The sequence below is a fragment of the Acanthaster planci genome, linkage group LG01 (genome assembly GCF_054643075.1).
Source record: "Acanthaster planci isolate LZ-2023a linkage group LG01, COTS_SCS, whole genome shotgun sequence".
NCBI classification, from domain to species: Eukaryota; Metazoa; Echinodermata; class Asteroidea; order Valvatida; family Acanthasteridae; genus Acanthaster; species Acanthaster planci.
This window is the reverse complement of record NC_141777.1, coordinates 4,520,113-4,547,297: the sequence shown is the minus strand read 5'-3', so window position 1 is coordinate 4,547,297 and position 27,185 is coordinate 4,520,113. Positions and strand designations below refer to the sequence as shown.

The following is a 27,185-nucleotide window of genomic DNA, read 5'->3' as shown; positions in this document are numbered from 1 at the left end:
TCCAAGTCCTTGCCACTACGAAGCCCACGGGCCATTTTATACTGGTAATTAAGAATAGGCATACTTTCCAAAATTCGTCAAAGCGTTGTCCCTGTGACAAAATCACGATTTCTAAAACTAGATGAATTCATTTATTCAGTTGTTTGCCATCTTATTTGTGCAGGGTGGCCTCTTCAGTTACACACTGCGGGTCCTGGTTGAAATAATTTTAAAATATGAGAAATTAAACATAATAAAAATGTATCAAAAAACTTCTTCTGGAAACAAATATTCAAGTTTAAGGGAGTTACTGTATATTATCCTAAAGGGAAAGATAAATGGAAGTAAACACTAGTATGATTAAAACCATTGAAAATGAAACAATTGTACAGATAATAAGTGCTGTTTATGTTATTTAATTCTCATAAGTGCCAACTCACAATGTGATTCAAGTAGTAATAATAAAACTTTTAAAGTGATATACAGAGTGATATAATAGACTTGTGAGTTGCAATAAAAACCAATAGAAAAGATAAAACAAAATGGCACCCCTGTCAAACCAACCATCACTTTAATCGTTCCTAAATAGCAAACCGGCCCCGACGATGACACAGTTTAACTGATTTCCTTCCTCCGGAACTTCAACAAGCCCAACTCTCCTAACCCCTCCACGTGCCGGACACAACCTCTCTCTCTCTCTCTCTCTCTCTCTCTCTCTCTCTCTCTCTCTCTCTCTCTCTCTCTCTCTCTCTCTCTCATCTCTCTCTCTCTCTCTCTCCTCTCTCTCTCTCTCTCTCTCTCTCTCTCTCTCTCTCTCTCTCTCTCTCTCGAAACTAGTGGGACTTGTGCCCCTCCCTACTGTAAATTTCAGTTCGGCGCTCCCCCCCCCATGAGAACTCTGGCTACTACCGTTTCGTAAGAGATTTTTTCAATTTCAAAAACAACATTTATTTCCATACTTTCATTAAAATATGAATAAAGAATACTCGCGTACAATTAAAAATGTTTGCCAGGCTCAAATAAAAGCTGTGACCAAGCACACTGCAGTATACTACAGGGGCTTTTCTCTGCCCGTCAACTCTTGCGCCAAGCGTTGCGTGCCCCGTCAGAATCGCGTACGGGGCGATTTTGACGGCCGAACACAACGCGCAGCGCACGTGTTATAATGTCGACTTAATCTTCATTATGGAGAAAGAGAAAACATGAACGCAAAAAGGCGTCTTAGGGCTGAGTGATGCTCGACTATGTCCGATACTTTGTGACAGGCTGGTGTTGTGGTAGACTGAGCTGATGCCGCTATTGCAGAGTATGTCATGAAAATGTACCCGTTAATTTACCGGCTGCGTGGGAAAGTGTAGCAGGTTTTTCAGAGATTGAGAAATGGTAATGTAATTAATACACACTTGAAGAATATTTCGAAGACGTACACTGTAAACAAAATCTCACGGCTTTTTGCAGAGTATTTATAGTACAAACCAGGTTTAAACAACTTGCACATAACTGAGTATTCATTTCTCTATAAACTAATGATGTCATGTTAATACTTTACATTGTGTTCGATTTATATAATGTTTAAGTACTAATAAAAAATTCAGCCCATTTCGACACAAGGCTGTGCCCAGATGTCACGTGCAGTTTGAAACTTCCAAGTTACAATTAATCATAGGACAACGCCGGGCCGGGCTGCACATTACCGACATCTGGATTTGCTTTTTAGTTTAACGGTCAAAGTGATTAATTCGAACTGAAGCACAACAACAACAGCAAACTACAGTCAAGGGAGGACTTTCAATCTAGCTCAAGAACTGGAGGGGGGGTTGTGAAATAAATGTTCAGAGATAATATCCAAGCGACGCAGTGGCTACACACATGTGAGAGGAGTCTGACACGTTTGCACGTTACATCCAGCCCATTGGCTGCGGGGGGGGGGAAAGCTTGCTTCTCAAAAAGTTAATACCTTAGTGGGAAGAAAAGAAGAGTGAAAGGGACAGCAAAAAGGAGGAAGGGGTATGAAAATCACCAATTTGCCTAAAAATACTTTTGGATTACCCTCCTTCCATCCTTTATGGCATGTAAGTTTGCTACTGACCAGTGCTGCACCCCCTCACAGAAGAAAGTCCTAGCGACAACTACGATTACACCACCTTTACATATTGACCATATATTTATGGCTGGCTAATGCGGGTCACATTTTGTTCAATGCAGAAAAAATACCGTCTTTTCTGTTAAATTACAGTTGTTAAAGGGTGACAGAAATAGAAAACATTTAGTTCACGTGAAGTGTTTTAAAATAACAACAATTAACCATGTTTGCCTTTTGAACAAGCTACATCAAACACAACGTGGTCTATTGAAGCGTGCGATACTGCATGTACTGTGCGCAATATACATGTACGTGTACAGTACGTGTAGGCTACATGTACGCTGTAAATGTCAGCGTTCGGGCGATGACGTCATCCAATCAGCCTGGGGGCTGAGGGTTTTTTTGTGGGCCGGGAAACGCAGGATCTTTTTATTCATTTGGGGTCACAATTAATGGGGTAAATATCAAATTTACGATGTTTTTGAAACGGTGAAGTATTTATTGTTATTTTAAAATACTTCACGTGAACTAAATGTTTGGTTTTTTTTTTATTTCTGTTACCTTTTAAATTACAGTTGTGATATGACATGTCTTCTTTTTGTAACCTTCGAGAGAGAGCAGTCTTTCTTTGAGTGGAGTCCTGAGTTTGTCATTCACGACTTTAGGAAACCCAGGCAGTATAGCCTATCACGTGATTCTAAAGTCTTTTTTTTTTCTCCCAAAAGCATTGAGCTTTTCAGATCTTACATACAGCAGCGGATCCAGGGATTGGATCTGCTCTGAGACAAAAAGGTAAACAATAGGAAATAACTGAAGTAAATTCACCGATACCATTGTAAACAACGCACGTCATGTATAAGTTCATCATCGCTTCTGCTTATCCACAAAAATAGAGAAAGTCCCGGATCCGCCCTGATATACTTTACCAATCCGGAATCATACACAGTTGTTGAATAATTCGACCGCTACTACCATTGTTGATTGTCACCTGTTACTACAGGAGTTAAATACATGTACACGCTTTCCTTGCGGTTGCGATCTCATAACAGTCATTATTTGAAGAGTTTACTTATATTGGGTATTAGCCCCACAAATAGGGCTGCAGTGGCTCTCTTTTACAATCTGTCTCTTATCTGTCGCCATCACAGATGTGGGGCTAGTTGGGTACATACTGAATATTTTGTGCACCCGTTTGCCATGAATGAATTTTTTTCAGGTGACATTTTTTTCAGCGTGCCGACATCATGCCCTCAACCACTCATCTCAAGTTAAAGATGCCAACTCATGTTTCTTGTTCCCACATCATGTTTGGTAGTTCTTCACAGAAACTTGGGTCTCCAGATTCTGGTGTTATGATCAGGACGGTAATCTTTTCTTGTAGGAGAGCTGCTAAACTGCGGAGTCACCGAATGCTGGAAAAGTTTTTAAAAAGAAAAGAAAGATCTGTCGTATACGGTGATTTAAGGGAATATTCATGTATTGATACATGGTGTTTTCCAATTAGAACGGCCTCGGTATTTTGTTGACATAGTTACGTTTCACTTAAATGTTATCATATTATGACGGCAGGTTCACACTTTCTAGTCGAGTAGTTTGTCAACTGAACCCCGCAAATGATACGTCTAGGAAAGGGTTTTAAGATGACGTTTTGGGTCAGTGGCTTTGACCAAACGATGAGAGCTTTTCTTGGAAGATTGTCGATCATTAAGTTTATTGAAAAAAAGGAGAGAGACTCTGAATGCCTTGAACACTCTTTGATGTGAAAAGGACGCCACCTATTGTCACTCTTTTGAAGGTCAGTGTAACTTTAACTGTATTTTGCAATTAATTAAGAGCTTTGAAAGAATTTCGGTTTTACTTGTGGGATTTGTTCCATTATGTCCGAATTCTCACCAGAAGGCCTATCCTTAACTTTATGGACTTCCAGTTTTAATTTCAAAATCCTGATATCTTTTTTTCAGATGTCACGACCATATAGTTTGGGTGAATGTAAAGGTCATGCGTTGCTGGCGTCTCCATAGTTCATGGCGTCTCAGAGGCATTTGTTGTCATTTTAATTTAGTTACAACAAATGCATAAACGGTTTACTCGAGTCCGTTGTAGTGAAACAAAACATTTGCCCTCTGAGGACACATTAACGCATAACCTCTATTTGGACATCTATTCGTCTATCGGAAAGTTAGTGGTGGAAATTATGTAAGGTAAGTCAAGAAAAGTACACCGCTAGGACTGAACAAATATACAGTGTTACATAAAACACTTGCTCTAGATTAATGTTGTGAAAACTTGACCCGAAACCGAAGTTCAGTAGAGTCAGGCTGGTTTCGGAACGTGTCGGGTTCGGATTTTCGTTTTCAATTCAAGTTCAGGTCGGGTTAGTTCGGTTTAAGCCATCTTGGTAAAAACTCAAAAGAAGCCGAGGGAAAAAACAGGGGCATTATAACCGCAGAGTCGCAGTACCTGGTACGATCAAAATTTACCCCACGGTATAATTTCTACACTCACTTCAATCGTTACTGAAAAAGAAAAAATTGGCAAAAATTTCCGCGATGATTTTGCCGAACGAATCACGTCAGGCAGATGTTCTTTTCCTGGTCGGTTCGTTTTTTTTCTCCTCAATTTTTGTCGGACTAAGTTCAAATCGATTTTAGGTCCAATTCGGTGTATATATGTAATGCTTGAAGTTGGTTTGGCATGTTCAACCCGATCCAATGCGCGGTGTTTCAAAAATAAAGGTGACTTTGGGAATCAACGCTATCTGAACCAGAAGCCTTTTTAGTGCGCGCACGGACGTCCCTTTCGAGGAACACACACAAAAAAAATTGCGAAAGTAGACTTACTTGGGGACTAGGTGTAGCGAAACCAAAAAGTCTCCTGCAACGAAAAAGTAAACCAATCAGTTACATCTTTTAAATTTGGTTTAGGTTTTACAAACTGTATTTAGATGTCAGATTTCAACTTATTTATGGTAAACCACGTTTATCCAGGGGCGTAGCGATCGCGAAAGCGTTTTCTTTTTGGGGGGAGGTGTGCCAAGGTCACACTAACCTGGTGTCGTGTAAAAGGAAAATCCATGGTACGCTACATTTCATGTTTCAGGGGAAGTGCCAACGATGTACCAAGTTTGCCCTATTTGCCGACTGGAATTAATTATGGTGCGGGGGCAGGGGTGGCGCACTCATACACCCCCGATCGCTATGCCCCTGCACATATCTGTCATTTAGTTAACAGATAACAATGTAAATCTGTTAACTCCAACATGAAAACAAATTACAGAAATGAAAGCAAATCACCCTAAGTCGATCTCTTGCAGTGCTATCTGCTTAAACAACTAACCCCACATTTTACAGAGTCCAGCTGGTTTCATTTGTAAGAAATTCAGCACACTCAACCTGCTTTCATCAAGGGCGGGTGGCGGGGAGCAAAGATTTTAGAGGGATTACCGAATAGGACTTCCTTTGTGTAACCTTTTGCTGGCGTTGAGTTCTGAGGTTGAATTGTAATCCTTTTTGTTATGTTTTGGGAAATAAGGGAAATGAAACAGTCCCTTCAAAACCAATTTGTAATAAGTAACCCTCTTTTTGAGGAAGACGAAGGTGTGCCCCCTTGTATCTCCCCCATCTAACAATCAAACTCTCCCCTGTGGTGAATTTTCTTGTCTGTGAAGAAATGGAACCCAACTCAAATATTTTTCTCACCATCGGAACATTCTAGCAAAAATGAAAGTGGTGACAAGAGCAACCAGAATCACTGCCACCGCTGACACGATTACTGCCACAATGATTGTTTTGTTGTCTCTCTCCTCAGGTGAATCTGGATTTCAGGAGAAAATGCCCCCCCCAAAAAAAATTATTAAAATAAAATAAAAAAAACTGGCAGAACTAGCAGTATCACCGTCGGCCATCTTTCTAATAAGTTTTCAAGTTTGTGTACATATTTTTAAAATAAGTACATGTGTACTACCTCAAACGCTGTTTTATTCGGAATACGGGTGATTCACAACAGTGCACCTTCAAGAGTTTGCAATGGCGTTGGCCAATCACAACTCACGAAATCTGTCGACCCTTTCCAAACGCGCATTGGGTCGACAGATTTCACGCATGTGATTGGCCAACACGTTTCAAACTCTTGGAGGCGCACTATTGTGAAACTCCCGTGTTGAAAAAATAATTCTAGACAGTTAACAATTTTTTTTCAGGAATGTTGAATACCCCAAATATACATCATATTAAACCAATTATGAACCGTGGAATGTTTGGTGGGGAAATGTTGCACATCAAGGAAAGAAAGGTGCCACAAGTTAACATTCATATATGCCTTCATGACAATTCCCTCAGCGTCACAATGTGGAATGTTGTTTTAACCCTGGGGCAGTGGTACATGGGGGGGGGGAAGTTTCCCTAGAGATACGTTGCCAATTGTTCAAAGGAAATGAAAAGCGCCATAATTTTAGACACGGTACTGGTACACCTGATCGGGGAGGGGCGCGGTGGGGGTAAGGATTCTTTTACGGACGGAAGAAAACGGAACAGTGATTTTTGGGGAAAATTCCATCCTCTAGGCCCAAGACCTCTATGCCATTGTCTGAGGGTTATAACCGTTGCATCGGTTTTTGCAGTACTAATTTCATGCTGTACAAAATCACAAAGCCCTGTTGCAAACCCATCGGCACGAATCACGTTGTCAAAACGAAATTAAGTGACTTGACAGAAGTGGCAGGACTTACTGTCCGGATTTCCCACAATTATTACTTCGATGTCATTTTCAGGCCTTGTTGTTGGAGCTGGCCTTGCAGCGGTCGATGTGACAGAAGGCGTTTGACCAGGCGAGGCTGGAGCGACGGGTGTGGGCTGTGTTGTTGTAACAGTCGTCCGTGTGGTGGTAGGCGTTGTCTGCGTTACTGGCCGAACACTTGGGGTTGAAGGAACTGTTGCGACTGATGTGGCCAACTGGGTTGTTACTGTAGTGGGCTGGCCTGTCACTGCAGTTTGTTGGGATTGAGTTATGGTGACGTGGGTCGTCGTTGTAGCAGTTTGAGAAACGGCCTCAGTAGATTGAGTTGATGTTGTGAAAGATTTGGTTGTGGGTACAACTCTTGTTGTTGCTTCAGGTGTCGTGGTTTGCTCGGTTGATGTCGTTGGCTGAATTGTTGTCGTTCTATCCCCAAAATTGATTGTGATATTAAAGAGCGGCGGATTAGGAATTGGTCGTGGGCAGATGATGTCATGGGTTTCATTGCCGCAGTAGACTGCTCCACAGCGATTGTCGGCTGTACATCCTAATAAGATGGCGCCACTAAAATTCGTCATACCAAGACTCTGAGTGAGAAGAAACGACGAGGACAGTTACAAAGTGTAGCAGAGAGTCCATGATTAGCTCATGTGGGGTACCCTTGGGACTGGGGATTTGTAGTTGATCACAATAGTAAAGGCTACAGAGGCGCACTAGGCCTACATCATGAAGTAAAACTACGAATATCCGAGGAGTCGGTTTTCTCTGCAGAGAAATGGGTACTTGGGATAAGATAGACTGTGGAGACCCAAGCACCTAGTAATGCATGCTTCCCATCCGTACTTTCAGAAGCGTAAATCTCTGTTCTTGAGTGGGGCGTGGCAGTGGGGGATGACCAGTGCAGGGTTTGGGAGATTAAATCATTTTGATGCTGTAATTCCCTCAGGCAACCCCCCCCCAAGTCAGTTTCGTGGGATCGGTGGATTTTTTCCTGATGCTATGAAAGTCCTTGGTATTAATTCATGTGTCGCATTAAGGCAAGTGAATTTATTTTCTTTCTTTTTGCATTATTCACGAAACCATATGACAATATGAGCATAATACTGGACATATATGAAGATAAGATTGGCTCCTCCTCAAATCAATATTAACTGTAATAGCCAGAATTCGGAATGTTGAAAAATCATCCACATTATAAAAAACATCCTAATATTAATACTGTAATGTGCCCACCTTCTCTGACACAAGTACTCAAATCTTACTCTAATGTTTATATTGCTGAGTTACCTAAATCTGTCTCTTTAATAACTGAATGCATGGGTTTAATAATGAGCATTTTTGCTTGTCAAAAAAAAAAAACTGGGCGGCGATGCTATGACCCATCTCTCCGTCTAAAACTAGGGGGAGGACATGCACACGTCCCTGGGATTTAAGCCTCGTGTGTATTTAAAAAAAAATGAAATGTATCTTACCTGACCGCAAAATGTGACCAGAAAAAACACAGCAAGATGGACGAAGTTCACGCTAGATTCGTACATACTAGCCTTGCACTTCAGCACATTAAAATCAAGAAACCTCACCATTGCAAAGGATACTTATTCATTCCTTGAAGGGCTGCTGTTTCCAAAACATTTATCTAGATTATATTTTCAGGCGACGCCCTTTAGCGTTCGATATTGTATACGACTCCCAACAGTTTGTCGTCGGCCTGCGCTTTACTAACACGCAGTGTGAGTCATAGACTTCCTGCAGGGGTCGCTACATGCACATATCACGGACTGCATTTTTTATTTTGACATAATGCACCCTTTATTCTCCCACAGTAAGGTCACAAAAAGACGGGGAAAACCTGGCACGGTTGAACTGAATTCTGCCTGAAAGCATAATCTTCACCAACACAAAAAATATCTCTGCTTCAATGAACTCCATAAACATTTATATTGCTGAGTTACCTAAATCTGTCTCTTTAATAACTGAATGCATGGGTTTAATAATGAGCATTTTTGCTTGTCAAAAAAAAACAAAAACTGGGCGGCGATGCTATGACCCATCTCTCCGTCTAAAACTAGGGGGAGGACATGCACACGTCCCTGGGATTTAAGCCTCGTGTGTATTTAAAAAAAAATGAAATGTATCTTACCTGACCGCAAAATGTGACCAGAAAAAGCACAGCAAGATGGACGAAGTTCACGCTAGATTCGTACATACTAGCCTTGCACTTCAGCACATTAAAATTAAGAAACCTCACCATTGCAAAGGATACTTATTCATTCCTTGAAGGGCTGCTGTTTCTAAAACATTTATCTAGATTATATTTTCAGGCGACGCCCTTTAGCGTTCGATATTGTGTACGACTCCCAACAGTTTGTCGTCGGCCTGCGCTTTACTAACACGCAGTGTGAGTCATAGACTTCCTGCAGGGGTCGCTACATGCTCATATCACGGACTACATTTTTTATTTTGACATAATGCACCCTTTATTCTCCCACAGTAAGGTCACAAAAAGACGGGGAAAACCTGGCACGGTTGAACTGAATTCTGCCTGAAAGCATAATCTTCACCAACACAAAAAATATCTCTGCTTCAATGAACTCCATAAACATTTATATTGCTGAGTTACCTAAATCTGTCTCTTTAATAACTGAATGCATGGGTTTAATAATGAGCATTTTTGCTTGTCAAAAAAAAACAAAAACTGGGCGGCGATGCTATGACCCATCTCTCCGTCTAAAACTAGGGGGAGGACATGCACACGTCCCTGGGATTTAAGCCTCGTGTGTATTTAAAAAAAAAATGAAATGTATCTTACCCGACCGCAAAATGTGACCAGAAAAAACACAGCAAGATGGACGAAGTTCACGCTAGATTCGTACATACTAGCCTTGCACTTCAGCACATTAAAATTAAGAAACCTCACCATTGCAAAGGATACTTATTCATTCCTTGAAGGGCTGCTGTTTCTAAAACATTTATCTAGATTATATTTTCAGGCGACGCCCTTTAGCGTTCGATATTGTGTACGACTCCCAACAGTTTGTCGTCGGCCTGCGCTTTACTAACACGCAGTGTGAGTCATAGACTTCCTGCAGGGGTCGCTACATGCTCATATCACGGACTACATTTTTTATTTTGACATAATGCACCCTTTATTCTCCCACAGTAAGGTCACAAAAAGACGGGGAAAACCTGGCACGGTTGAACTGAATTCTGCCTGAAAGCATAATCTTCACCAACACAAAAAATATCTCTGCTTCAATGAACTCCATAAACAGGTATTGCCCTTAATGTAGGCCCGTTACTCAACGCCCTTGTAAAAAAGTACATGTAGATGTATCCCTCTGACATAATGTGGGTGTTGAGTCACAGATTGAGATCTGTGGCCGCTCTATCCTGGCTCAGTGTACTAGCTTTCAGAAGGGAGAGCAACATGTGATCCCATATTTACTCGCTCTCAGGAATTAAGAATCTCACTGAAAGATATATGTGTTCTTCATGGCGTCATAGGACTGGATTAGCCATGAACCTTATTCCACCGTCCAAAACATAATGAGGTAGACAACAGTCAAACATAAAGTTGTTTTTAATCAGAATTTTCCTAAAGTAGCTGCTTATCAAACTCGGATGGATTCAGAGTCTATAAGTTTTCCCCCCGATAAAAAAAGTTTTTAGAGTTTATGCATGTAGAAGATAAAATATGTTTTTGTAAGGGTGCCAATAACCAGGCGAAAAAAGAATGCAACTGAATGCAATTTATTTCAATAGGCTCACGCACAAACTGATGACTTCATAGTTCGTTTACATGTGTTTTCCTAAGAGTGCCAAGTGAGGGCGACAGATACTAGATCCAAGCCAGAAACGCAACCTGCCAGTAAACAAAACGACGTCACTACTACACAGGCCGATTTTTAATCAATACGGCCAAACCTGTAGGCCTACGAAAATCAGCAAAATGTTTTCCTAATTCTTGATCCGAAGTGTTTTTACAGCCATCTTAAAAATAAAACATGTTTATATTTGAAAGGTAAATTCGTTGAGTACCGATAAGCTGTCGTGTGACTTCAAAGTCCCCTTTTAAGCGTGGAAACCGAAGTGAAGAGAATTCTGCTGGGAAATATCCCTCATGGTTATTTTAAGGCAAGACACAAAATGTACACCACATTTGTACGCATCTTTAAAGTCTTTGATTTCATGCAGAACCATGCTTATTCAGCCCTCCGTGATGCGTATACGCATTTTATACTGAGTATAACGTAAATAATAGTTTAATATAGCTAGATATTAAGTATATATGGGAATACATAATAAAACATCTCTACCATAAATATAATTATGATCAGCATACATTTCAGACTGTCAACAGAAAAATATTTTGGCACTTACAGTTCAAGGTATTTTCTGTAAAAGGAAAGTAAGTTTTCTATAAATATTGAAAGGGAAGTTGGCCAAAGACAAATATCTTATTCTGTTTTGACCAATTCAAACTATTTTTCTTTTGCAAACTATTTATTCCGAATTTGTCCAGTATCTATCTATCAAGGAGTGTTCAGAAAACCTTCTTAGCGATGGAAGCATCCACTGTTTTTACATGTCACCTCAACGCTCGAAGTACAGTCACAGTAAGATATTTTACAAGCACGAACGATTGTCAAATATTCTTAAAAGCAAAACTAACCCACTCCAAGAAGGGACAGATCTCAATATCTGAAGTTATTTGACCGCAATTTTACGCCAGTGTTTAAATCTAGTTGTTAGCTCAACATGTAATTAATTAATTCATAAAACGTGTTGTCCAATCAACGGTCTGATGGCATTTATAAATGCAGCGTTGAATTTACTTTAGTATGGGAAATTGTTTTGTCTCCATAACATGTTTGATCGAGTGGCATTTCCGTTTCTCGTGAATAGATTGTCATCATTCCACGTTCTAGAATTCGTGGTATTGCCATTCCAACGAGCAGGGAAGTCCCATCGCGACCAATTCTGCAAAAAAAGAAATTCAAAGATCACTTGTTCACAGTGCTTATTGAGCTAGCCAATTCTTATCACACAAGAAACTTTTCATAGGAATGTGAACACAGTTACAGTGAAAGTTCGAAAATGTTTATGTTTCTCATTTTAAAAACAATTTTAAAACACCATGGTAAAAAACATGCAGGCACAAATTTGCTATTTTTTTTAAAGAAAGTTTGCCCATTTGACTACAAGTAGATTTTATTTCCAGAACAGACAATTACAAGAAGAGGACAGTCGGCTTCTCAAGCCCGAAGCGAAGCATGCTTGTATAAATCAAATACCTCTTGGGCTGCGAGGATAATACAGTTACTTCGAAAGGACTTTTAAAATGTTAATTTTGTTTTGTAGTGTTTTTATATTTGAGGACATCAAGCAATAGGAAAGACTTATTTTCAGAAAGCAAACGACAGAAGGACTAGAATGTTCTTTGAAAACAACAAAACCAAAGGACAGAATGAAAAGATGAAAATACCTGTTGGATGTTAACACTTCCGCGTGAAGCATTCGACCTGTTCAGAAAATGAAGCATAAATTGGATAATGAATGTAATCAATGAAGCGGCGAGGTTTGTAAATGTGCCAAATTAAAAGTAGTTTGTTAAAATATAACGCAAAACAAAACTGCACTTAATATATTTTTAAAGGTATCTCAAGGTACAATTATAGCTATTCGAAAATAATTATGGTGAAGAAATGGATTTATAGGATTAATTTAAAAAGAGCAGGTAAACATTTGGGTTACTCTGAAATTGCCCGTGTTTGGCCATTTGCCTTCTCTGAGGGGTTTACCTTCTTTTTATAACTTGACCTTGCAATAACAAGTGTGAAATATGGCCTGTGTTTTTACAAAATCCATGCTTCAGAGATTTGCAAATTTACAATTTATTCAAAACAAGCATTTTGCAATCCTGCCATCAATATTTCACAAAAAGTGAAATTCAAAACGTTTTACATTTCCTGAAAACAAAAGACCACATTTCAGAGCAAGGTGTCAGTCTACCAGCACATCAGTGACGTAGCCAGGGGGGTGAGGCAGGGGGGCACGTGCCCCGCCCCCCGACATACAACGGATGATGGATATAGAACATGGCTGACAAAAACTTGCTCCCAAAAAGCCACACAACTGAAAGCTGGTCCCCCCCCCATTAAATGCTGGTGCCCCCTTTGTGCCCCCAACTTGTAAAATCCTTGCTACGCCACTGCAGCTCATCTAGGGTTTGTGGATAATAAAATACAAGGAGAGGACACTGAAAAATGTCAAAAGCCTGTTAGACTTACATAACGCCCAAGATTTTGAATCACGTTTCTTGGAAACTGTAAACGACAACGCAAGCACATATATATTTGTGTTTCACTGACTTATTTTGTACATGTGTAAAAGTAATGTTTATTAATAAAAAGATCCGGGCACACGCAGTTCCTTCTTTGTTAAGACTTGCGGACAGAATAAAAAAGAGCACAGTTTTGTAACCATAGATACGCTGGGAAGACGTCGATTCGTTAATTTGGACATTTTTTTCAATTGTTCAAGCTGTAGCCGGGAAAGGATCTCAGTGCCAAATGATGATGGTGAGATTAGTTTATTATCCAAATCAGGGTGATTATTATGAAAATTATGATGGTCACCAGCATGACTAAGTGGTAAGCCAGTACAAGCAGTCAAATGGACGAGGTGACAACGTCGTTTTCAAATGCTCACTTTATCATGCTGTAGAGGGCTGTGGAAATTGCAACTACACAACCAAGTGCACACACGGCAAGCCCAGCTGCAAGGGTAATCGTTGCGTTGTCGACACCTGTGGTAATCGTGTCTGTTGAAACAAGTGAAAGGAGAGTTTATTTTCAGTTTATATCAGTGCATACATAACGATGAAGTGTTTGGATTTCATGTAGTGAAACGTCAAATTATGGATTACATTATGGAACGGCTTCGCAAACATACTTTGTGAGCACTGAACAACAAACTACCCTAGAGCAGGGTATAGTCTGGTATCAGCCCCGAATGTCTATTGCCTATTGAGGTGTTTACTGAGGACAGACCAAGTCTGTCAATGCTTAATGCATATCTATCGTAGATTCGATGATGTCTAGTCTGGTTATGCTGATCTACCTGTTGTAGAGATTACAGACGTTGCAGCTGTTGAACGAACTGATGACTCAGTGCTTATTGCACAATTTGTTGTAGTGGTTGGAATTGTCCCTGTTGATTGGCGTCTGGTCGTGGCTCCAGATTCTGTCGGACGAGAGACCGTTGTAGTTTCCTGATCTTTTGGGGATGGACTTTTGGTCGTGACAGGTTCAGGTGTTTTTACATTCTTTGTTGTAGTAGGTTCAGTTGTCGTTCTCGGTTGTGTTGTGGGCGGAACTGTTGTTGGCGAGATGGTTGTGGGTGGGTCTGTTGTAGTAGGCGGTGCTGTTATGGTAGGCTGCGTTGTGGGTGGGTCTGTTGTAGTAGGCGGTGCTGTTATGGTAGGCTGCGTTGTGGGTGGGTCTGTTGTAGTAGGCAGTGCTGTTATGGTAGGCTGCGTTGTGGGTGGGTCTGTTGTACTAGGCAGTGCTGTTATGGTAGGCTGCGTTGTGGGTGGGTCTGATGTAGTAGGCGGTGCTGTTATGGTAGGCTGCGTTGTGGGTGGGTCTGTTGTAGTAGGCAGTGCTGTTATGGTAGGCTGCGTTGTGGGTGGGTCTGTTGTGTTAGGCAGAGCTGTAGTGGTTCGTCCACAGGTATCCTTAAGTAAAGTGACTTTGTGAAGAATATCTGGAAACGACGGTGGTGGGTCGGTAAAGTTTGAACACTGGATACTATCAGTGTCATTGTTACAATACACTGCCTGACAGCGGCCATTTTTGTATCCAAACAGAATGGTGTTTTCACAGCATGACTCGCACAGAATCTGTGTAAATATTAAGAAAAGCAATATTTAATGAGCACGTGAAGTAAATGACCCAGCTAGAAAGACCATGAACGTCATGACATCAAAGAAAAAGAAAAAATATATTTATGTCAAACACTTCCAAATTCAAGCCGAACCGAGCTGTAAGATCATATCAACATCTACCTTTGGCTCGCCTGTTGTCTCTTAATTAACAACTAAAATACATTTTTTTTCAAACGTTTAGAAGACATCTGGTTACAGTAAATCTACGCAGGAGCGTTGTCAGTGGCTTATTTGCCCGTAGTAACATAATTACTTGCATCAAAATTTGATTTAGGCTCAGTTACAAAATCGACGTTAAAGACATTAGTAAAATATTCGCATGGTAGCACTTTGGGATAAACTTTGAAATGTTTTTGTCATCTATGTTGTGTTTTGTTTTGTGTTTATAGATTAGTTTAAAGTTAACTTGTCCTCATTTCACTTTCAAAATCTCGAGGCCTATGTATTCTCCTACGCCCCTGCCACTCTACGAGAGGGAAAACTGCTGAGCAGACATTCTCAGCTGTGCACAACTTATCGGTTTAATTAAAGCTACTGGTCGTCCAACACTGACATGGAACCAACGGTATTACGCAAACTCTCATTATTAGTCGGCAAACGTCCACTTTTATAGTACGTGTATGCACTCACCATAGAAATGGGCGTAGCGACCCATACCACCACCAGGGTAAGATCAGTCATCGTCACGGTGATATCCAAGTTAAAATAGTACTGATTGGATTTCATCTTGTCGCTTATGAAGATGTCAAATTATCGAAACCTGAACGGTTGGTTGGATATACAGTATACCGTAGATAGGCCTACCGGTCCGTAAGAGAAAACGGCGCCAAATTTTCGGCGCATAGCTTCATACTTCATAGATGTTTTTCTTCTTCCAAGAAGTATAATTCTGTGCTGTGTTTAAATACAGGGAAAATCCAACCACACAAGGATTATTGGGTTCAATGCACAAATACGCCTACATCTACGCCGTAAGCGGCACAACCTGGTATTTCCGCCTTGTCGACCTGCACACCATACATGCATGGATGTAGTTTGCAATTGGCCGTATGGAGACGCAATGCCCCTGAGCGTGCTTGGATTATGATGGTGTGCATGTTCGTTCAGCATTTGGAAGGGGGCAATGCCACAGAAAAACACAATACGTAACGTGAACCTGGGAAGGTGTCATGAGGTAAAACAACTTTCAGGGATCACTCTTCAGGGATCACTCTTATTTGATGATTTTTAACAATTCACCTCTGCCGTTAAAGGTTCCTTGTTAACATAAAAAGAATCTAAACCAGAGCTTAACGCACTGTTTCTATTAAATTTTCAGGTACTATAGCCACGTTCAGTTTAACGACCGATCCCCTCTGGTGTAAATTTCCTATATATTAGAGAAATTTCACAATGCTGCATTTCCATCAACAGAGTGACCCAATTTAAAATAAATTATGATGAAAACAGGCGCTAAATTGAATGTCTTGAACATATACTGGTATAATTTTATTTCATCATTCGTGTCATTATTTAACATATTCTGCACCTGGGTCCCACTCAGGGATGTATTACCTTAAAGCATGCGCATCGGTGAACGGGCCTTTGGGAATCTGATATTTTGAATAACATATTGCAACTTTACTACACAGAATAAATCATATATTTTATACAAAATATAGCATATATTTAAGATTAAAGAACACTGAAATACCCACTCTAAGTTTCTACAACCATTAACCAGTAGTCAAAACCTGTGTGTGGTGTACAAATGTCTAAAATGACAGCATTTTATGTAAATTTGATAAAAAGTAGGTATTCAGACAGACAATATAGCGTGCCTCCCGTCAGTCATCCTCTTGAAGTTATTTGTCAAAAACTTATCTTTGTTTAACCCCTCCATGAATCAATTTCGTAAGGAAAGGTGAGCTTTTGTTTCCATGCACTGTTATAATGGGGCTGTGAACAAAAACCAACTCCCATGCATCAATATGTCTTGTGGTAGCCTGCATCGAGGGCCCCAGTTTGACAAGCGACCATTTGTTAACAAGTAGGCTGTTCTCAGCGATTACATTTTGTCAACTCATGCTCTATATCAAGTTGCACTGAAGTTTGTGGTCAATCGAAAGGAAACTTGTCTGATCATAGATAGAGAGTTGATGGAAGCTTTCAAGTCAGGTAAATATGAATTCACGCTGACATGAATTCCTGTGTTGATACATTGTTACTTCTAGAGAGAGGAAACTGATCTGGTTTACTGATTAGGAGATTAATATATCCATAAAATATTTCAAAACAAGATTAATTCAAGGAGAACTGCCATAAAACTATTTAGCTCAGCCCAATTCGACGAGGTGCAATTATTGTAGCAACGCCACACTATGGTGGACGGCACTAACACTAACGTATTAGGGCGTCCGTAATGTCCACAAATTTTGGTGATGATTGTGCCCTATTTGTTGAAGACGTGTTAGAATGGTTCCCGTCCCGTACGTAGTCAATAGACGTCATACAGTAATATGACCGGGGACCAGTCCAGAAGAAGTATTTAATACGCGTGTACCAATAGGCGTGATGTCAGCCTCATTCTCATGGGTACGATCTTGCCGCACCACGTTGGTTCCCATAATGCGTAAAGGAACGCACACGAAGCCCACAAAGTCACTGTTAACCATGCACCGGATTAGTCTCTAAAACGTCTCCAGTATTCAAGAGTCGATCACTTACATATTTTTGTTCACTTCCCCGCCTTTCCGTGAACGATTCAACGCAAAATTAGCTTACACACGCTGATTGGACCATGGATGAGGGGCGAAAGAGTTTGAACTGCCGGGCTGTAACATCTGGCCAATTACCGCTTTCTGGCATGCCCGGTATGTCCATAGCCAGAGCGCAGCGAGTGCTTGCTACGCCACCACCTGCTTCACAAACATAAGCCCCTTTGTACCTCATGGTCGTCGCCAAAACTCGGAGTATTGAAGTATAGGAAATTGAATATTCATGTCATCGTTGGTGCCTCGTAAGATCTGACACCATCAAATTTAATGCTTGTGCAGTTGCTTGTATTAGGCTGTGTTCCCGAAGTGCAGTCATTGCCCTTATCAAACGCTTTCTTCTGGACTTATTTCGGGAATAAATAGCCAAGTTGTTTATAAGACTTTATATTTTATTTGAATCGTTTTGAATACGGAGTATATACAAAAAGGTATTTTATAAGATCTCGTGATCACTCCTTGTGATAAAATAGCACATTTTGTTTGTTATTAACTTAACTGTCCTGCGGCCAACTTGCTGTTGGCCAGTCTTAGCAAAATTCGTACAAGACTTTAGAAACTGATGTTTTTGAGAGACAAAATAGAATTACAAACAATGCATAATGAATTAATTTTTAAACCCACGTCAGGCGAAATTATCCGGCCTCCATAGCAAATTCTGGCCAGGTCCGTTGCCCCGTTGAAAATCCAGAGGAAGTCTTGTAAAGTTCTAGATGTTAGGACACAAAACAAAAGAATGAGTTGCCTGCGGCTCGATTCTTTTATACAGAAAAACAACAAACAGTATTTTGATTGGGATTTTTTTAAAACTAAACTTCCTTGGTAACCTAAAGTTTGTTTGAAAGCTCTCCCCTTTCTACATTCTACTGTAAGATGTCGCTTCGGTTCTAAATCAGCTGGCACCAAATTTTGCTTAGTCAAGAGATCGAACGCTTACCTGCGATGTCTCGTTGGGTGAAATTGGTGCAGGGGGCGAAGCGCTGTTGGAATAAAAACAGTTGGTGAAGAAATAAACTGGTTAATAAATTAACTGCGTAAAAATGAACGAACCAAACCCGCTCATCTCATGACACTGCTGATGGCATTCAATTACAAACGATTCTGGATGTTGTGCGAGCCATGTACCCATACCCATCCCCAAAACAACAAAAACAAAGATAGAGACTTTTTATGAATAACGTGAGAGAAGGATGGTTTTTAAAACTCTTCCCCTTCAGACATAGGCCGACCGGAAATGTTACACGAAATCCCCACTTGAATGTATCGGCCCCTTGCCGAAACAGTGGCCCCTGCCAACATGGAAAAAAATAGGCCTATACTTACAATTTTGACACCAAAAACATTGCTCCAAGTCCCGTATATATCATCGCAAACACGACAACAGCTACCACTGCAAGACCAATTCCTGCTTTTTCCTCGGCTGAAAGAGGACGGAGGGAATGATGGGAAGACAATTGAGGCTTTCACTTAAGTCACTGCTTGCAAAAACGTTCAATGCTTCGCCAGATAACAGGTGTAATTTTACTAATTCCACAACCCCACGAAGAATATACCGGTTCACTAATAAATTATAATTTATGTGCGCATAAATGGCAAGTGGAAGCAACAACTTTGAGCGGCCCATTGAAAATGTACAGGGGCACAAATTCCAACGTCATTTTCTCTCTTCTTCTGCACCATTTTTCACGTTTGTCTTCGGAAAAAGTTCAGATTTTGTGCTCCTGTAAACTTTCAATGGGCCGTCCGGGCTCGTTGCCTCCATTAAGCATTTAGGCGCAAGCGCACATATATTAGAATTTATTGGTGAACTGGTCTATTAACCGTACCCGTCCATCCCTCCCATCTTTTAGGTACAATGGACTTTTCGAATTCCTCAACGAAGCTGTGCCCACTTATTGACAAGAGCTTGCTGACACTTCCGATAACCTTTTTTGTTCAAATTGGACCAACCGTAGTATTTGATTTATAAAGATGACGCAACCGACCAGATCAAAGTGGTAAAACATTTCTGGAATAAACCATAAGTAAAAAAAAGAGATTCATTGGAACTTACGAGTTAGCTCATTGACTGTATCATTTGGAATGCTTGTTGATGTTGGCGATGAGGAAACCATAATTGCAGTGCTGGACGGAGCTGGAACAAGCGGCATTGTAACAGTTTCGGTTGCGGACGTAAGCGTTGTGGGTTCTCCTGCTGTGAGTCCAGGAGTCGTTGTAGTATTTGGTGTTATTATTTGATTTGGGGTTGTCGTGGGTCCTGATGTTGCTGTGGGTTTTAGTGTTGTTGTAGGTTTTGGTGATGTTGCGGACTTTGGTGTTGTAGGTTGGATTGTTGTTGGAACAGAGGTAGTTGTGGATCGCATTGTCGTTTTTGGTTCTCGTGTTGTTGTGGGTTGTAGTGTTGTAAGAAAGTGTGTCGTCGTTTGTACACGTGTTGCTGATTCTAAGGTTGTCGTTGGATTCGGGGCTGTTATAGATTCTGGTGTTGTTGTGGATCCTGGTGTTGTTGTGAGTCCTGGTGATGTTGTGGGTTCTGGTGTTGTTGTTGGTTCTGGTGTTGTCGTGGGTTCTGGTGTTGTCGTTAGCTCTGGTGTTGTTGTGGGTTCCGGTGTTGTTGTAGCTTCCTGTGTTGCCGTGGGTTCTGGTGTTGTTGTGAGTTCCGGTGCTGTCCTAGCTTCCTGTGTTGCCGTGGGTTCTGGTGTTGTTGTGGGTTCCGGTGCTGTCGTTGGCTCTGGTGTTGTTGTAGGTTCCCGTGTTGCTGTGGTTTCCTGTGTTGCCGTGGGTTCTGGTGTTGTTGTGGGTTCTGGTGTTGTCGTTGGCTCTGGTGTTGTGGTTTCCTGTGTTGCCGTGGGTTCTGATGTCGTTGTTGGCTCTGGTATTGTCGTAAGTTCCGGTGCTGTCGTTGGCTCTGGTGTTGTTGTGGGTTCCGGTGTTGTTGTGAGTTCCGGTGTTGTTGTGGTTTCCTGTGTTGCCGTGGGTTCTGGTGTTGTTGTTGGTTCTGGTGTTGTTGTGGGTTCCGGTGTTGTCGTTGGCTCTGGTGTTGTGGTTTCCTGTGTTGCCGTGGGTTCTGGTGTTGTTGTTGGCTCTGGTATTGTCGTAAGTTCCGGTGCTGTCGTTGGCTCTGGTGTTGTTGTGGGTTCCGGTGTTGTTGTTAGTTCCGGTGTTGTTGTGGTTTCTTGTGTTGCCGTGGGTTCTGGTGTTGTTGTGGGCTCCACTGTGATAGTCATGCTTTCACAAGAACTTAAGATACTAGGTAATGTAACCGTGAAACTGGGGGGATTTCGGATTTGGGTACAGTTTGTGTCGTAGAAGGTTCCATTACAGTATACTGTTCCACAGTCAGAGTTATCGTCCCGCGTGCATCCGAACAATACAATATCTGCAGCAATACTTGCAATCTGCAAAACAAAATGTAAAACTGCCTAAATTCGTGTGGAATTTCATAGTTCAATGCCGACTGACTGTGTTAATAACGTTGCCATTTTATTGCGGTGTAGGGCCTTAATAGGAACAAGCAGTCAAGTTCGCCAGAAGACAACTTAAGACAACTCATAACAAAGTCTTATAAAGAAAGCCAACTTCAGTATTTTTAGCCGGCTAAATCTGAACAAATCACAGACCATGCCAATTGCCAGGATCAGGATTCACTTTTCAAGTTACAGCAATATCAACCAATCTCAAAGCTAGATTCAAAAATAGCAATCATCTTTTTGATTTCCGGGTAATCTCTTTAAAAAGTCCCCTTTCTTGTGAAGCCACAGTAAAAAGGACAAATCTACCCCCTTGGATGCGTTTTGTTTGGGTTTTTGTTTGCTTGCTTTTTGATGTTGGCGTCCCCGTTGTCTTGACGTCGTGTCGTCTTTCCTGCGCGTTTACAACCCTCTTGAGGGAGTTTGCGCAGTACGTACGAAGCAGAAGCAGAAGTAAGTATTACTTTCACAAACCGTGATTACAACAAAAAAATTTTAAGGTTGCAGATGTCAACAATTTAAACTCCAAAAATAAACTTACACAGAAAGATGCGAATAGAGTTAGAAACCATACTCCACTGGGCGTAAATCTCCGCGTGTGTGTGCAGGTAGTCACCATGACAGGCAGTCGGCCGATTGACTGATCCGGATCCGCGAAGTACTGGTTTGATTGCCGGTCCGCTCTGGCTGTTTAGGACGTCTATCCTAATGTTAGTCCACAAAACTGATATAAGCTTTTTCCCTGCTATGTTGCGTCCTTATCGGCATAATTTGATAGTCTTACAGACGCTACGAAGCTTCCTTTGAAATCCACCGTAAGTGCAGGCGGAATCTATGTGGTTTGTCGAAGGTGCGGGTGCTGGTCACGAAACATTTAACCACTTTTATGTGATAACTGCGTTTCTTTGAAATGAAGTCACTCGACCATGACAGTGACACTTTCCTGTTCACAAGTGTAAACTGGGCACGACTTCGACAGCCTAACGAGAGTTTGCAGTTCCGAAGGTCATGTGAAGTTGGCTGTGTGGAAATATTCCCTGTGGATAAAGCTGTTGGAAAATTCTTCACACGCTACAGGGCACTTTTTTTGTAGGCACCAGTCGATGTCAATCTTTTTATAGTGTATTACATGTCCTTAGAGTACAAGAATCAACTCATATGGCTGTGTATTTGCAGCTTTCAAATTTGTGTTATACCAAAGGAAAAAGACACTTGCCCATCTCCATACGTACGTGCAGTATTTTCAGTAGATGAATTTTAGGTTAACAATGTGAATGGATCACCTATGCACTGAATCATGTCTCCCTGGATGACATCACTGGAATAGCGCCACTCGTTGTCCAGGAAAACATGGCTAATTATGGAAGTTTTAAATTTTTTTCATACATATAAACTAACTACAAGGGATGTAAAATAATTTTGGTACACTGAAGAAATGTATGAAGCCTGCAGAAAAAAGTGAGCAAAATTTATTGTTGCTACCCTAAATCACTTCCGGGGGCGGAGGTAAACATAAGAATTTAATTTATAATTTTATGTTGATCAGTGGCGGTTTTGTAATGTTTTACTTTTCACTCCGTGGCTTTGGAGTTGCTAGTTTCCATAATAAGTCATATAGTGAGCTGGAACATGAAACGACATGCAACACTGTAGGCCTGCATTCGGGGATCAATTTTAGAGACAAACTGATGAGACGAAGACGAAGCCGTCAAAGATGAGTGCCTAAGAAAGCCGCCTTGTCTTGCTGGTGACAGATTACCCCTGCGGGTTGACAGACTGTTAACGTACCACTGGAGTCCCAATCTACCAATCTTTTCATTTGTTTGTATATTGGGAGTTTTGTTTTTTGGTTGCTTTTTGAAATAAATGTGTAGAGCAGTCGGGTTATTAGACTTTAGAACAGAAAGGTAATTCAATTCATGACAAAAGAAGTATTTTTTACTCTCGGTATCAACAAAATCAAGCGCGGAAAAATTTTCTGGGTGTGCCTGCAGTCTTTGAAAAAGTCGCCACATGTGAAATGCATGACCTTGCACATTAGTGTGTATTGCGAAAGCAAGAAAAATGACTCAGCAACAATGAGTTAAAGCTGCGTTGAAGTCTGTTTTAACGCCCTCAGTAGGATGAAATAATATCGCTGTCCGTTTAGATAATCCTTGGAAAGTCGTTCCTGGCCATACTGTGCAGCAGTAATGTATGAAAATCAAGGAAACTTACCGAGAAGGGACAATGCAACGAAGACGTGAATTTTATCTGTCCCCAGGAAAGGCCGAAAGCATCACTGACCTCATTTCATCGGTTTCTAACTGAATACAAACTCTGGAGCGAATGCCTTGCCACAATCCACTGCAGTAGGCAAGGGTTGCTAAATGAACCATTTCAAGAGATAGACCGCATAGATAGGTTAGACAAGCCTTTAAATGGCGATCATCTTTATTTCTTTAATGTGAACAGGAGGATAAAAATGCATTTGCTGCCCGTTCACGCATGAATGCACTCTCCAACAAGAGAATGGTGACTGGTGAAAACAGGGGGTTTCCCCCTCGCTGACGTTCTTTGTTAAATAGGCCTTTGAGGGGGATCAAAGCAGCATTCATCAGCAAGGTATTGATAAACCATTGACAGTGAAAGCGGGTCCTTCTGAGGTTTGTTGTTGCAAATTGCTGACTGCATGTCAACCCTTTCAACTCTCCCCCCCCCCCGCTTTTTAACAGTTTTCATTTTCCCGGGGGGTGCGAGATCGGTTTAATGTAAATACCTTTCACTCGAAATCTCTCACTTGTCGACAGTCATATAACTGCCAACTGGAACAAGCTCAGCATATCTCATTCTGACTTAGGAGGGAATTCGTACGATCTCTGCGGTTCAAGTTCACGTTAGAAGGCCTACGTGTATGGGGGAAAGGGTTTCAGGTACGGGACTTCCAACGACGATAATGCTGCAGTATCCAATCTGACGGTTGTCGCAAGATTGCAAAAGGAAAAGAGTAAGAATTCTGATTCCAGTACAACAGCAGAAATTTTGTTCGTACGTATAAACATTGCTTGCTAAGCACACGATTTCAGATTACCTCATATATCACATGTACTGACAATTTTAAACAGACCATTTCCCCCCCCCCGAAAATGGTACAATCGTTATTGGAACAGACAAAACCCAGACAACTGGCCAACGCGTTCAGCTTCCGCATAGTAAGCAGGCAGGTATGACCAACAATCGATACGGACAAAAGAAAGCACGAAGACCAAAAAAAAAAAAAAGAAGAACTTGAACGATGGGAACTTCCCAAACGCAACCCCCAAATGCAGGGAATGTTTGACCTGCGCGCACACTGAACTCTGGACTCTCAAATGTCGCTAAAACAGCATGCGCTTGAAAAAGAGAAAACAAAAGTCCGTCTTTCCCTCCTTCCTCCATGCTACTAGTCTACGTTTACCGTCTACACCTCTCCAGGGAGATAGGCCTGGTGTCTCCAAACACAGAGGCCAAGCAGTCGTATGGTGTGTAAGCAAAATACGGGCGATTTTCACTGTCATTATTTCATTGTAAAAAAAAAGGAAGCATCGCTCTTGGAATAAGCAACGTTCCACCAGGCATGAAATATGTGAATTTATATTCTGCTAAGTCAACTTGTTTTAATAAGCACTTCCAAACTTAGTTTGGCAAACTTGCCTGACACTTTTCAAATAGATAAATAACAACCAAGCTACTAGTTTAAAATTTTGAAGCGGGTGAAAAGCTGCAAGGAAATGACTTTTCTTCTTTGGCGGCTCTTGAAACAAACTCCATAACTTTATTTTCAATCAGCAAACAGTAATTAAATAACTTATGTACAGTAACACTGACGTCAGACCGACCAAAGCTCTTTTCACATAAATTCACTTGCAGATCATCACAATCATTTAAAGTTCTCCACCAAAAACAATGTTCCTGAAGTTTTGCTGACAAAGAAGTGAAGATTTGGACAAAACAATTATGTTTTGGTTTACTGATGGAATAAAATATCATATGTTGCCGCAAATAGGTAAGTGTTATGTGTTTTGTTTCCATACAGATACAAATTAATTCAACTTCATACATCAGTTGAGAAATACCTTAAAGTGAGAACAGAGAATTTTCACACTTTGTAAAGTGGTTTGTTACGATATGAATTGCAAAACTATCACAAGAGAAATTCATGTTTGTAACAATAATCCTGAACACACGTTTTAAGTATAGTATTGTCTCAACCTTATTCCAAATTCAGGGTGGTGTAGTAATGTTAAACAGGCTTGGTGACCTTTGGAAGATAAGAACAGAATAAAATGATGCAAGATTTACAGATGTTCTCAATAAAAACTGTTTTCCATTCCTCAACTTGTTTCAGTCTTCCAAAGGGGGGAAATATCTATTGACCATTCCAAGGCACAGAAAAAATGTTCTTTCACGTCTTGTTTTTCTTTTACTTTAAGATTTTTTTTGTCAGTTCCAAGACTTGATGAACATTAACGATTCAAAAATGTTAGATCAATCCAATAGTGTACACCATCAATTCAACAAATGATATATTATTAATGTAGAAAGTTATTTTGGACGGTTTTGTTTAAAAAATTAGGAAAAATACAAATGTGACCTGTCATGACAAACTGAGAGTAAAGTCGCATCCTGCACTTTACTATTTTGAGGGTTCAAAGTCATATTGAAGTGGAGGAAAATTTGGGGTTTTGCAATATTTAGACAGAGTAACCCGTCGCCTGGTTAATTCCAAATATTTTGCAGGAGTTTCACAGCAATTTTGATGTCAGCAGTGTTTGTGCCTGGTCAGAAATGTTGAAACAATGTTGGAAATAGAGACGCCAATCGGCCATAATTATGTCACATTGTCACTTAATACTTTTACCCTAAGCATTCTATGTATGTGCAATTAGAAAGCTCTCTTTCTGCTGACTTCAAAACACCAGTATCTCAATTTCTGAAAATTCTGACTTTCAGCTCATTTTGTGGTGACAGGTCACAAGTACATGATTTCTAAAAATGTGACAAATTTTTGAATAAGGAAAATCTTACTAATAGTTACACACACTACGTTCTTGTGTCCATACAAACATATCAAAAACCTTATGCAATAGCAAACTCCAATTGAATGAATGGCAATTTTATTAGTATGGAAAGTTATTTTGGACGGAATTTGATCAAAGCAGTTACTTAATTTCTACGACTGAAAAATCCTGAAATAAGAAAATTCTCACGAGTATTTACATGTTGCATTCTCGTGTCCAAAGATATCAACTGCCTCATGCTATTGCAAATTGATAATAGACTTAAAAATATAATTATCTACAGTGCAGATGATGCTACAAATATAAAAAAAGAGGTTTTTTTGGCCTGGGGGTGTGGCTCAGAGGAAATTGGAGGCGGGGCTAGAATGGGTGGAGCCTCACAGGAAATGGGAGGGACGGTTTAAACTAGAGGGGGGTACAAGCCAAGTGTGTTTGGTTAAGACAAGTCTTACCATCATACTCCCAACTTACAAGCCCACAACGTACAAGCTGTTTGTCATTTCCAAAGGATGTGGGTGGGTGGGTGGAGGAATGACTTTGGAGGAGGGTCTAGAATTGGGGGTTGCCAAAGCCCACCTGCTCCTGGGTCTTGTGGATCTCTTTGAGGAGATCCTCGTTCTTAAGGCCAACCTTGAGGGCATATTTGTAGGCTTGCTCCGCCTCCAGCTGACGGTCCGTGTGGAGACAGACCAGGGATAGGTAGCCCCATACCTCAGGGTCACTGTTGTTGAGAATGTTGGCTTCACACAGGGCGTCTTCTGCCTCTGATAACTCCCCAAGCTGATGAAAAAAAGAGGGGGGCAAACCAACAGGCCTGAATGTACAACTGGATAATAAAGCCCACCCTACCCAGGACTCACACAATTTGACTGACATTCATGAAGGGCTAAGATTGATCAATGAGCATTCATCAACCACTGGTCGATTCTACCTGGTACCCTTTGCACAAAATTTATCCTGGGTACCAGGAGAACGTAACAACTGATTGGCTAATGGGTGTTCATGAAACTTTTTCAAGGCTTTTGATATTCATGTCGTACGATCTCACAAAACCTGTTGCACTGCCAACAACTCAGATTCTTTTGTAGGACTCGGTAAGACAGAAAGTACTGCCATGTGTGGTTTCATTCCAAGCTAAGATGTGAGATTTTGAACTGTATGAGTTGAAGCTGTTGCTGAGGA

General features: G+C 40.9%; 3 protein-coding genes across 8 annotated transcripts in view; all 3 read right to left on the bottom strand.

Annotated features, from left to right (window-relative positions):
- Positions 1-902: 902 nt before the first annotated feature.
- On the bottom strand, positions 903-10,073 carry LOC110988079 (uncharacterized). Of its 3 annotated transcripts, none has more exons than XM_087147799.1 (5): positions 9,603-10,073; positions 6,789-7,380; positions 5,761-5,875; positions 4,903-4,936; positions 903-3,474 (listed from the first exon to the last, which is right to left on the bottom strand). In XM_087147799.1, the coding sequence occupies exons 1-5, from the start codon at positions 9,711-9,713 to the stop codon at positions 3,382-3,384; spliced, it is 945 nt and encodes a 314-aa protein (XP_087003925.1). In that variant the 5' UTR covers positions 9,714-10,073; the 3' UTR covers positions 903-3,381. The 3 variants fall into 3 exon arrangements, with proteins under 3 accessions (XP_087003925.1, XP_022107010.2, XP_022107011.2); XM_022251318.2 differs by lacking the exon at positions 9,603-10,073 and adding an exon at positions 8,266-9,567; XM_022251319.2 differs by lacking the exons at positions 5,761-5,875; positions 9,603-10,073 and adding an exon at positions 8,266-9,571.
- A 6,125-nt stretch (positions 10,074-16,198) lies between these two features.
- LOC110988083 (uncharacterized) lies at positions 16,199-23,319 on the bottom strand. The gene is made up of 6 exons (XM_087147787.1): positions 23,182-23,319; positions 21,506-21,669; positions 19,548-20,892; positions 18,818-18,914; positions 18,432-18,474; positions 16,199-18,203 (listed from the first exon to the last, which is right to left on the bottom strand). Exons 2-6 carry the CDS (start codon positions 21,581-21,583, stop codon positions 18,120-18,122), a joined length of 1,647 nt encoding a protein of 548 aa, XP_087003913.1. The 5' UTR covers positions 21,584-21,669; positions 23,182-23,319; the 3' UTR covers positions 16,199-18,119.
- Positions 23,320-24,737: 1,418 nt separating this feature from the next.
- Positions 24,738-27,185, bottom strand: part of cfap70 (cilia and flagella associated protein 70) — a 29,030-nt gene continuing 26,582 nt past the window's right edge. For all 4 annotated transcript variants that reach the window (XM_087147773.1, XM_087147775.1, XM_022251302.2 and 1 more), the window contains one exon: positions 24,738-26,783. In XM_087147773.1, coding sequence (XP_087003899.1) covers positions 26,553-26,783 — 231 coding nt within the window. In that variant the 3' untranslated portion in view covers positions 24,738-26,552. The remainder of the gene's footprint in view (positions 26,784-27,185) is intronic.